This window comes from Lactuca virosa, chromosome 6 (genome assembly GCF_052849685.1).
Source record: "Lactuca virosa cultivar CGN04683 chromosome 6, Lactuca_virosa_CGN04683_v6, whole genome shotgun sequence".
NCBI classification, from domain to species: Eukaryota; Viridiplantae; Streptophyta; class Magnoliopsida; order Asterales; family Asteraceae; genus Lactuca; species Lactuca virosa.
In genome coordinates, this window is record NC_136431.1 from 116,781,541 (window position 1) to 116,794,636 (window position 13,096).

General features: G+C 32.0%; 1 protein-coding gene across 1 annotated transcript; it reads left to right on the top strand.

Moving 5' to 3' along the window:
- Nucleotides 1-3,056: 3,056 nt before the first annotated feature.
- LOC145119816 (putative aldo-keto reductase 4) lies at nucleotides 3,057-5,238 on the top strand. Its single transcript, XM_079055558.1, has 5 exons — nucleotides 3,057-3,363; nucleotides 3,649-3,849; nucleotides 4,049-4,221; nucleotides 4,553-4,655; nucleotides 4,740-5,238. The coding sequence occupies exons 1-5, from the start codon at nucleotides 3,151-3,153 to the stop codon at nucleotides 5,073-5,075; spliced, it is 1,026 nt and encodes a 341-aa protein (XP_078911684.1). The 5' UTR covers nucleotides 3,057-3,150; the 3' UTR covers nucleotides 5,076-5,238.
- Nucleotides 5,239-13,096: the final 7,858 nt, after the last annotated feature.

Sequence of the window (13,096 nt, forward strand, 5' to 3'; positions counted from 1 at the left end):
AGGCTTGAAATGGTAATTTAGTATGATGTTGAATTTTGTGAAATATAGATTATTTAAACCATGTCGAATGCTATTTTATATAATTACTAGTTGTGAGACCCATGTATTACATTGGTTAATTTGAAAAAAAAATTAAATATAAATGTTAAAATATTTGAGAACTCTGAATTTTGAAGAAAATAAGAAAAATAATGAATTATTATAATTGAAATGTTTTTAAATTTTAAAATTTAACAAATAATTTAAATAAATAAACCAAAAAAACTAATGAACTTTAATTTGAAAATTTTGAAATTAAAAAGTTTATCATTAATGAAATTGATATTCATTTATTGTAATTATTATATTAAAATACTATGTGAATTTTATAAAACAGAAAAACTTATAAAATGACATGTGGAAAAACATTAATTCAAAATAACTACAAAATGACATTTACAAATTAAAGGAGAGTGTGACATTTACAAATTTTATATGTAACGTAATTTTATGGAATACAATTTCTGACTATTTAAAAAATAAATACTTCAGTATCAACTATAATAAATGAAGATTTATTTTGCCACATGTCAATCTCTCATGAGTTTTGACACTTATCATTTTATTATATTTTTGAATAATAAATAATATCCACATGTCAATTTCTAGATTTTTTCAATTTTTAAAGTTAAAAAGTCACGTAATACTTATATATTTATATATGCAAAATATTAAATGTAATATATATGATAGTAATTGTAATTAATACGTTTTTTCTTTCCTTCTTTTCAAAATTTTATTTAAAAAAATACTTAATATATTACATTTTAATATTTAATTTTTTTAATCAACCCGTGTAATACACCGGTTTTACACCTAGTGTTGTATTATCTTGTATGGAATGTTATTTTCTAAAGTAATTATAAACCTCCCTTGTTAATAGACAAGAGGAAAAACAATAAACTATCTTTTGGTAATTATGTTTAAAACTACAATGAATTGGTAAATAATTTATTAAAAGACGATGGGCGGGTAAAAAATTCAAACAATCATACCGCATTGTAAGAAAATCATATTTAAGCAAATAATTCCAAAATTACATGGTACGACAAAAAACAAATAATGAATTATTCAAATTGTCACGTATTTTCCAAATAATTCCTACAAGGATTTTAAGCCTAATAGCCATTTTTCTATGTCTTCTAAAAGCCCATGAGGGAGATAATTTAAATAGATTGTGCACTTTGTCTACATGGTCTCAGAAGTTTGATTGAAATTCGTTTCCTTAGTTATATGCCTTGATGAGAGTTTGAGCTCAAGAACTCGTCGCATCAGCCCTCTATCGTCACTTTGTTAATTTTGATATCACCTCGATCATAGGACTCTCTTAGGTTAGGTTTTTCATTGTCAGATACCTTGGCCAATCTCTAATACCAAATGATGTGGAAAATTTCGGACAAAATAATCTGAAAATGAAAGATCATAAAAAAACACACTCACAAAGACAAACAATCTCTCTTCTCTAAAATTACCGCAGTTATAAAATATATCAAAACTCAACTCTAAACTAAATAATTCTCATGGAGGCCCATTTTTATACTAAAACCCGATTCAGAGTTTTAATAAAATAGGAAAGAATAATCATAATAAAATTAAAATAAAGTCATAAAATAGACAATGAAACAATAAATAATCAAAATCCAAAATACTTCCAACGCTCTTAAATTCATTACTTCTAACAAACCCATTATTAACCCAAAGTTCGTAGCCCATAAGAGCACCATGATCCAAAAATGGCCCAAAGGAACAAAATGCATATGAGAAAGTGACCATGACCTCATTTTTTTATTTATTTATTTTTTTAGAACGGCGACCATGACCTCATTTGATTGCTTGTGTTAGGATGCCATTGCTATGCATCACAATTTTGAATGAAAAATATTAGATATTGTTAAATATGAAAAGAATATAGAATAAGTATGATTTTTGGTTACTCGGTATGATGATTGTTTGCCACTTTCTATGAATAATTAAGTGAGCTTTTCAGTGGCGAAATTAGTATTGTTTAAGAATAAATAAATTATAAATATAATAAACGGAACCAACACATAAATACTCGAATGATATTAAAAATATGCAGATAACGCATAGTGTCTGTCAAAATTATATGAAGAGAATTCTTTTTAATAAAGTAATATTTTTGATGATCAAAGGGAGACGTGAACTGTAAGCACTCATCATCTAAAGAATAAAGCAAACAAGTAATTTTATTACGCTGGGACCTGCTTCTGGAAAAAGAAAATCCTTAAAATCCTTAGAAAACAATTAAACTAAATCGAAATCAGAAGAAAAAAAATGAGGAAAGTTTCTAAAAAAGAATGATTAAGTTAACGGATAAAAACAACTATTTGTTATATTTAAAAGGTAAATATATATACAATATGTTTATTTAATTATTTGTACATGAGACAATGAGAGTATGAAACTAACAATAATATATTTATATATTACTGTTATAAAATTTTCTTGTTTAGGATATTACCATGCACCAGTAGTCAGTAGACCATCAAAGCGACAAAAAGGTAATTGATTTATTGAGGTCTATGTATAAACAAAATAAAATTTTAATATATAGCAAACGATGTTTATCCTTTTTTATTTATTGTACGGCTGGTGTTATACCTTTTATTTTTTAGTTTTTATTATTCGATAACATCAACTTAATTCTATAAATTTATATAGATATTTTTAACAAATTATAGCATTTTTCTTATCTGTATTTAAACTGATATCAGTACCGGATAATATGTGTATTTATATTATTTTTATTACATAATATATTATTATTTACAACAATCGATTTAACTTAATAGAATTATAAGGTAAAAATGTCAAATAACCAAATAAGTTAAAGTACGATTTAAAATATTTAAATTCATAAAAAAATAGTTAGCTGATAATAGATTCATAAAATAAAGAAATTTATGTTTTTGTGTAGACTCTAATGATTGGATACAGCGTCAATAGCATTATGATGCTCAAAGGACCATAACTCAGCTCATTATAAATAATCACGACCTCCACCTTCACCATCACAACCCGATATAATCCACCAATAAAAAAAGAAAAAAGAAAAAAAAAACATTTCATTTGATTTTGATCAGTAAGAAAATGGTGAATGTTCCAAGAATTAAACTTGGTTCACAGGGTTTGGAGATATCTGCTCAAGGTTTGGGTTGTATGGGTATGTCCGCTTTCTACGGACCCCTTAAACCTGAACATGACATGATCAACCTCATCCACCACGCCATTGATGCCGGTGTCACCCTTCTCGACACCTCCGATGTCTATGGCCCCAAAACCAATGAAATCCTACTCGGAAAGGTACAATCTTCCTTCACAATATATGATATATACTGAACAGTTGCACTGTAGTTGGTATGCATTGGACTGTAATTAGTATGTATTGGATTGAGACTATGTTAACCGGAGAAAACTTGCAATTTTTAGTCCCATCAAAAAGGAAGGAATAAGGTGAGACAAGGACTCGCTCCCGATCTCTAGTATATGCAAAAGACGTAAATGCCCTATTTATCCTTGTCATCAGAAAATAATCCTAAAAAGTTTGTCTAATTTGGTTAAACGGTCAAATGTTTGACTTATGTGTAGGCTTTGAAGGGAGAGGTAAGGGCTAAGGTGGAGTTAGCTACCAAATTTGGGATCAATACTGAGGATGGAGCTTATGAGATCCGTGGTGATCCGGCATATATCAGGGCTGCTTGTGAAGGTAGCTTGAAGCGGCTTGAGATCGATTGCATTGATCTATATTATCAACACCGAATTGACACACGTGTGCCTATTGAAATCACGGTATATATAGTGAAACAAGGCTTTCATAATTCATATATGCTATTAGTCATTTCCTAATATGTGAAAATTTAAATTTCTCTCTCGAAAAGAGCTCGATCCTTTGAGGAGAGAGGAAGACTCCAATATAAATTGATTTAGAAGAGATACTGTGGTTTGTATTTCCTAATTAACCTCTGTGATTGTTTTGTTTACTTGAAAGATGGGAGAATTGAAAAAACTGGTGGAAGAAGGGAAGATAAAATACGTAGGATTATCAGAAGCTTCGGCTTCAACCATTAGAAGAGCCCATGCAGTGCACCCGATAACTGCTGTTCAACTAGAGTGGTCCTTGTGGTCCAGGGATGTTGAAGACGAAATTATCCCAACTTGCAGGTCCATTGCATATTTATTTACTAGTACTTTCATTCCACGAGTTAACTTTAGGATAAACATACTTACGTTTAAGGGTTAAATGCAAAAATAGCAACACTTTTATATATTTGTGTGTATTATCCCACTTCAAATTTTTTCTACTGGAGCATGGTACTAGAAATCTACCCAAGCATTGTACGTTCAATTTTTTAGTTATAACAAATTCATGAAGTAACGTTACTTCTTGCATTTAACCCTATTTAAAACATGAAGATCGTTTCGATCACAAACAAAGGATCAATAACCACATCATTAAATCAACTTTATTAACTTTGTATCCCTACTTTGTCAGAGAACTTGGCATTGGAATAGTGGCATACAGTCCACTAGGACGTGGATTTCTTTCATCGGGTCCCAAAATGGCTGAGAATTTGACAGAGGGCGATTTCCGTCAGGTCTTCAGATACACTAGCTATTACAATATAAAATCATTAAATTGCGTTTGAACTTTTGTTTATATATTATATGCTCTTTTGTAGACTCTACCAAGATTCCAACCTGAGAATCTTGAGCATAACAAAAAGTTGTATGAAAGGGTTAGCTCGATTGCAACAAAGAAGGGGTGCACCCCATCACAGCTAGCATTAGCATGGGTCCACAATCAGGGGAATGATGTGGTGCCAATACCAGGAACCACTAAGATTGAAAACCTTCAACAAAACATTGGAGCTTTATCTGTTAAACTAACACCACAAGACATGGCTGAACTTGAATCCATTGCTTCAACTGATGCAGCTAAAGGTGATAGATACATGGATGGTTTCCCTACGTATCTACAATCTGAAACCCCACCTTTGTCTTCATGGAAAGCTTAATATACATGTCACTTTTGCTATGACCTTTTCATATTATGTTTGTGGTCATCAATCATCGTCTTGTTTGTAACAAAAAACCTACACATACCATTGTATGTCAGTTTCGTTCTTGCCTTTGCTTTTGAGTTTATGATAATAAACCTTAACTGAGGAATTATTTGAATGAGTTGTGAAATTACAACAGCAGATTTAATAATTTCTTCAAATACATCGAAAATCCATCATATTCCCAGATCATTTGTTCTTTCCCAATGAAAATGCAGATTACGAACTTGAATCTCGTTCAGTACGTTCTTAATTGCGTTAAAAGACTAATTAGCCGCCAAAACTATGATTTATATGAAAAACAGAGCTTTTGAGTTAATTGAATAATGATTTTGGAGCCGTTACACCTAAGCATATTTGCTGAATGCTATTGAGACTTGAGAGAGTAAATAAACGCAAAAATCGCCTTTGATTCGTTAAAGAGTGTCTAAATCGCTGATTTGAAAATTTAAACCTAAAAGAGTAAATGTAGAAGCGAAGGCGCGAAGGATATACTGATATACATGAAGAGTGAAGACATAACTGCATATGATTCAAGTGAACTGAGGGCAGAGAAACAGCCATCTGTGTCTCCGTGGATGTATCGGCGATGACGGAGGGAGGCGGAATAAAGGATCAAGTAGCAGTTGCCGGAAAAGTGCAAAGAGGGGTAATGGGCGTTAACCCATTAAAAACTTTTTATTTTGCATATCACCTTTTTACCAACGCAAATATATTTTCTTCAATAATAACTCTTTCCGAACCTATTTTTAAGAATTAACTATTTTACTGTCGTTTATATAAAAATACATTCAAATATGTAAACAAATAAATAAATAAAAATAAAAAAAAAGGAAAACTAATAATCCACTATACATGCATGGATAAAACAGGTAGAGTCCTGAAGTAGAAAGAGGGCACAAGGGTAATCTTCGTTATACATTCTTATTAGGTTATAGTTGTGGAACCCGGTAACAAAAATAATTATATTTTTTTAATAAAACTCATAATTATTTATTTTCAATAAATTATTAATTAAACATGATTTTGTAGGATTTTTAATATATAAATACAATTAATTTTTAGCAATTATAACCGAAACTTATTTAAGATGAATTTAAATTTCTCTTAAAAATCAGGAATCAAATAAATTATTGTCTGACTTATTATCAACATTAATACATTTCAAAAATAAAAAATGATGAGAAAATGACAAGTGTCATTTTTATAAAGCATTTGAAAATAAAATGTAAATTATGAGAAAATGACACGTTGCAATAATAACTATTCTTTTATTAATATAGGAAGATTAGGTGAATATTCGTACGTTACACAAATTAAATATAATTCTTGATTTAGTGTTAGTTTTAATTCTTATATTATTAAGTGAATAAAAAATCATTTATTTGATTATTTTTAAAATTTTGACTCATTGTTTAAAATATTAATGTTTATAAGGTAATGTACTTTATAATTTTGTGTTATTGCAAATTATTATTATTATCTAATTTTTTAAACCACTTATTATTATAAAAAATTTATAGAAGACTAAAAATTTATGTATAAAGTTTTTCTTGTATTATCTCACATTAACTAACCAATTTATGTATTATTATAAATTTGAAAAATCGTAAAAGTTTATTAGAAGTTTGAAATGTAAGTGGATTTTCAATGTAATATGGTGCAATGAATTTTGTATATCAATGTTTATAAGATAATGTAATATAATTTATATTTTTACGTTATTACTAATTATTGCTATTAATTAATTCAAAATACCTATTATTATAAAAAAGCCTAGAATTTAGGTATAAAGTCTTTTCTTGTATTTATCTCACATTAATTAACCACTTTATGTGTTATTAAAAATTTAAAAGAATCATGAGAGTTTATAAGAATTTTAATAGGTCATGGAAGTTTATCAAAAATTGTTTTGGAAGTTTCAAAGTAATGTGGTGCAAAGAGTTTTGCCTTTTTTATAGTATAATATTTATCTCACATTAACTCAAGAAATTAGTATAACAGAAGGAATTTTTTTTTTTTGGAAACGACGAAATCTTATTTAAAACCACAGCCTATACAGAAACAAGGTCGGGCACAGAATAACAAAAAACATAGTACAAACAAAAACGATTATATGATATCAAAGGGAGAGCAAACCCAAACCGCCCATTTACAATTCACGTAATTACCCCCTATATTTGATCTAACCAAACACCATAGCAAGCACACTGTCTTCCAATATAGAAAGAGAAGCACTCAGATTATTAAAAATGTTGTCATTTCTCGCTTTCCAAATACATCATAAGAAACCGTAGAGGATAGCCAACAAAATCTTCATTTTTTTGGACAATTTCTCCAAGTTGCAGCAAATTACACAAGCCCCCCAACCGAATTAAAATTCTGCCACGGGATACTACACAAATTGAAGATCCACCTTAGAGAAACTTCCACCTGTGGACAACTTAAAAAAAATGATTGGAATCGTCGATACCACCATTACAGAACTAGCAGGAGATGTTCGAGACAGGAATACCTCTTCGAGAGAGAGCCACAACAGAAGGAAGCCTATCAATACAAGCCCTCCAAACAAAAAAAATAATTTTCAACGGTACCAGCCTTAACCAAACAGTCAGATTAGACATAGGAACAGTAAGCTTAGAATCGATTATGACACGCAAATCATGAACGAAAAAGTTCCATTAGGAGAGAGCTTTGATTTCCAAATATCCGACTCGTTACTCAAAACCATCTCATCTGTGCAGCCCCTTAAGCCTCTCAATTCCTCGATTTCGATATAGCTACTAGGAATTCTCTTCCAAGCCCCGACAAATCTGTTATTCAAGATTCTTTCCTTAATATAACATGATTTTTTCTTATCAAAGGCAAAAAGAGATGGGAATCGCGCATCCAAAGAACCACAACCTGTCCAATCGTCTAACCAGAACAAAGTAGTATTATCGGAACCAACATGTATTTGAAAAAAATGAAGAAACGTCGATTCCAATTTCCTCCACCACATGGGCCACCTTGACGATATTAAACCAGATTCCAGAAATCGATTTTTTGGCAAGACCGTCAATAGGTTTTCTCATGTTGTTGTGAATGCCACAGATGACTCGCTTCCATAAATGGACCGAGTTACATTTAAACCTCCAAAGCCATTTGTATAACAAAGCCCAATTCAATGAATCGAGTGAGCCCATTATGAGACCACCTTGATCCTTAGGCCTAAGAATCACTTTCGAGGCCACCCAATTGATTTTATTATTTCTTTCATTCCCTCCCCAAAGAAAACGTTTGCGAATCTTTACAAGATGCTCAATAACGGACTTAGGAGCCATGAACAACGAAAAGAAAAATAAAGGTAAAGATCCAAGGACCGATTTGATAAGAGTTAAACGGTCACCTAAAGAAAGATGTCATGTGCCAAAAAAAGGGCTAAATAACATATAATATCTAATAAAATGTTTAAGTTTTTGATACATTAAATCACAAGTATTAATAACTCATAATCTCAATTAAAGGTTAAATTTATCAATAAACAAAAACATAAGGAGTATTAACTTTTAATCTCAATTAAAAGGTTTAATATATTAATAAACTAAAACATAAGGAGTAATAACTCAAAATCTTTAATCTTTCAATAAACCAAGCTAAATAATATATGGACTCATGGAAAATATGCACAAAGGATCGGTCTCAAATTTTTTCCAAAAACATAACAAAAAAGCTCAATCTCTAGCCTACTGCATATCATAACGTACATCAACTGAACAACTGCTTAGACATATCTAGAACACTGCTAATATTTTAACTCCCATAAATCAAAATTTTCAAATGTATGTAATTTCCCCCTCTAAATCATTTTATTTCAAACTCTAACGAAATAGAGTATTTTAACTCCCATAAATCAAAATTTCCGACTCTTATAGATTGATTTTTCCAACCCTTGTTAATCGATTTTCCCTTAGCTCTATTTAGATGTACATAGAGGCATTTTTTTTATAACTACAATCATTTATAGTGGAAATTGATTTATCATGACGTTATATGCGCCTAAAAACCAGATTAAAGTGGTTACAAGACATTACATACATATCTTAAATGACATTAGAGCATTCATAACGTATGGTTAAATAGAATGTTTGAACGAGATGAAATTTCAAGTTTGCATACAATGAATCAAATCCATCAAAAAAGGATGTCAAGTTTTCATACAATAAGTTTTGAATTGAAAAACCATTCAAATATTGAATGGAAAAAAGGTGGCCCACATTCTTAATTTACAGAGTTCAATATGCTATAAAATTAAATGATAATTTGTTATGAAAAGTGAAATGCTGATGTGACAATCCATTAAACTTTGTAAAGGTGAACATATTGTGGATGTGTTTATAAAGAATGTTGGTTGAGTTATTCATTAAAACGACCATAAAAATCTTTTGGCGTTTTAGAGTTAGTTCCTCATTTATTCATATGAAAGTATTTTAAAAAATTCATATTGTCCTATAAATATTTCTAACACAAACCTTGAAACTAGGTGTAACACCTGATTCCTGGTACGTATGTAATTCAAGAATTTTATGTATTTCCTCTGGGACTCGACGAGTTGGTGGCCCAACTCGTCGAGTAGAGTCGTGATCCGCGGGAAGTTTAAGTGACCTACTCGACGAGTCGGAGACCGACTCGGCGAGTAGGTGCTGTTTGAGTGAAACCCTAAACTTAAGGGTTTGCACCCTATTTAAACAACTTATCTCAGCCTCCATCGTCCCTATTACTCCCAGAAAGCATTATATCGAAACCCTAGCCGTTATTAGTGTGTTTTTGAGCCTTGAGGTGTTACTTTGTGTGTTTAAAGCTTGAAAAGAAGGAGGAGGCTTGTGAGATCAAGGGGAATCGGGAAGATCCAGAGTTTTGGGCACATTTCCAGCTTATTAGAGGTATAAAGCTGAAACCTTAGCTATTCTTTATTTAGATCTTGATTTTGGTCCATTTTCTAATCCATAGAGAGGTTGTATTTGGGATTGAGTGTTGGAAGTCAGTTTGTGCTTCAGATCTGGGCTATTGGGGGGTTTTTATGGCATAAAGGTGCCCACTTTGTTGCCATAAACACCCCATGCATCTTGTAGACCATCTTTTATGGCTTTTTGAGCCAAAGACCCCATGCATATGCACCAAGTTTGGAACTTTACGTGTAAAATGGACATTAGGAGGCCAGATCTATGGTTTTGATGTGTTAAGACCCATTTAAATCGACTGTATAGTATTGGTCAAGGATGGACTCGGCGAGTCGTTCTTGGAACTCGGCGAGTCGGGGTGTAATGACCACCAAATCCTTTCTGTCGAGGGACCAGATGATAGGATGGAAGGTCTCTCAGCTGCGTAGGCTCCTAAAGGGACCTAAGAATCATGGGACTCGACGAGTGTTTGAGCCAACTCGGCAAGTCCAAGTCAATCTCCCAATCTTTGAAGATGGACTCGACGAGTTGTTCATACAACTCGGCGAGTCATAGACTGGACACATTCCTATGAGGGAGACGAACTCGGCGAGTTCAAGGATGAACTCGGCGAGTCGGATGAAGATGGTCCCGATGGTATGATTGAAGGAGAACCCGTCGAGTTCTTGCTAGACTCGACGAGTAGAGTCAGGGGTTGGTTTGGGTTAGAGGAGTATGGACTCGACGAGTTGGTAGAACCAACTCGGCGAGTCAGGTCAACTGGAGGTTGACTTTGACCAAAGTTGACTTGGACTGAATTGAGTAGACCCTGGTTAGGGTTGCATGTTCGAATTGATAACTTGGAAGGGTTGCCGTGTAGGGATTGAGGAGTCGAGGAGGGTCGACTTTCACGCCGAGGACAGTTCAGACACTACACGACATCGATGTGAGTTACCTTTCAGTAGAAGTGGGTCTAAGGCACCAAGGCCGACCCACTAGTAGTTGTTTAGTTGAGACGATTGTCTTTGTGATAATTGTCTGGTTTGCTTTGGTTTGATATGTGTGCATGCTAGCATGATGTGTTATCTGTGTTAGTATCAGTAGGAGGGAATCGTCCCCGATTCGGTCGCTAGGACCAATGGGTAGGTCGGACACCCCAGATATGTCTGACAGTATGATTATGATATGATATTATATGCTAGCAGTAGGGGGTGAAATAGTCCCCATGATCGGTTGAGATAGACCGGAGGGTAGTCGGCACCCCAGAATGGCCGGACACGGGTAGGTCAGCACCCCAGAACAGCTTGACATGGGTAGGTCAGCACCCCAGAACGGTTGACATGGGTAGGTCGGGCACCCCAGAATTGTCCGGCAATATGTATGTTGTTTGGTATGCGGTATGATGGGGGAACTCACTAAGCTTTGTGCTTACAGTTTCAGTTTTGGTTTCAGGTACCTCTTCGTCTAAGGGGAAGGAGCCGGCGGTGTAGCAGCGCATCACACACACACATGGTTTCCGCATTTAGTTTCTGGGAATGTACTATGATTTTCATTACTTTTGATATTGTGGTTTCGAGACATGAGGTTATGGTTTTATAACTTAATGTAACCCTGACAGGGTTTTGGTACACTATTTTATGAGATACTTAATTTTAAAAATGAAATTTTTGGCCTTGAAAATTGGGATGTTACACTAGGACCGTGAAGGAATCAAAATTTTGGAATATTTTACTGTTGTTTCATAAATTAAAGCTTCGTGTATATACAAAATACTACCTAACTAAGAAATTGGATTTGTTTCATAAATTAATGCTTCATGGATATACAAAATACTACCTAACTAAGAAATTGGATAAGCGGAAACATCAAAAGCAATAAAACCATATTCTGCAATTACATATATCTAACACTTTCCCTTAAATTGGAGCATTATTGATGTGCAACTTGACTTTGAGAGTATCGAACAATAAAGAAGCAGAGACTAGAATACAAACACCAGAACAAAAATTCAAGAATAGTACACAATATAAACAAGACTAAAACACTAGAATTGGAATTTAAGAACGGGTCTAGAACATGAATGGAACAGGAACTTGAGCACAAAATGAGCAATGAATAGAAACCTTTTGACCAATAATTGGTATTCAGACAAAAAATTTGTCATCAAAAAACACTTATCCATAAGTAAAAAACACGTATTTATATTAAAACATATGCATTTTTCGGAATAGTACTTTTTGAATAAATTATGTAAGATTAATAGTAAAATGTGAACATAGATTAATGGTAAAATATGTTCAAAAAAAGTTTCATGTTAAAATATATACCCCATCAACACTAAAATCTATGATGGCTACCACGTGGGATGACACGTGTCATGTCACATGGCTAGTGGCTAGTAACATGTTATACCGGTAACGTCAACTGTTATTTTTAACAAAATATAAACTTTAATGGTGATATATATACAAAAGAAATGTGTAATGATAATCTTCTTTAATAAATAAAAGTTTTTTTTGCCACTTGTCACTTTATCAAAGCTTTTGCCACATGTCATTATATGAGATTTTACAATTATTTAAATTTCATATGTCATTATGTGGTATCTTTATTTTTTTTATTAATCAATAATCAATTCCACTAATTAATGAGTCTACTATTATATCTGTAAAGTATTCATTCTATTTAAATGTTTATTAATTTACAAATATATTTGAATTCAAATGGACACTCTACTGATACAATTAATGTCATGTATTTGATGACATATTTGAATTCAAAACATATCTTTAATTTTTTGGATTTTTAATTTGAATTCTAACAAATTTATTATTTATTCAAATTTTATAAATAAACATGAGTGTATAATATATCTTTATTTCTACCCTAATAAGTGAAAAAGAACACAATCTTAAAAGAAGTATATGAAAATTTTGATTCATAACAATTATTTACAATATGTCAATAATTTTTTTTATTAGTATATGTTTAATAACTATTTATTCATCATTTCGTTTGTATTTATTTCGAATGTTAATTTAAAAAATATTTAATGTT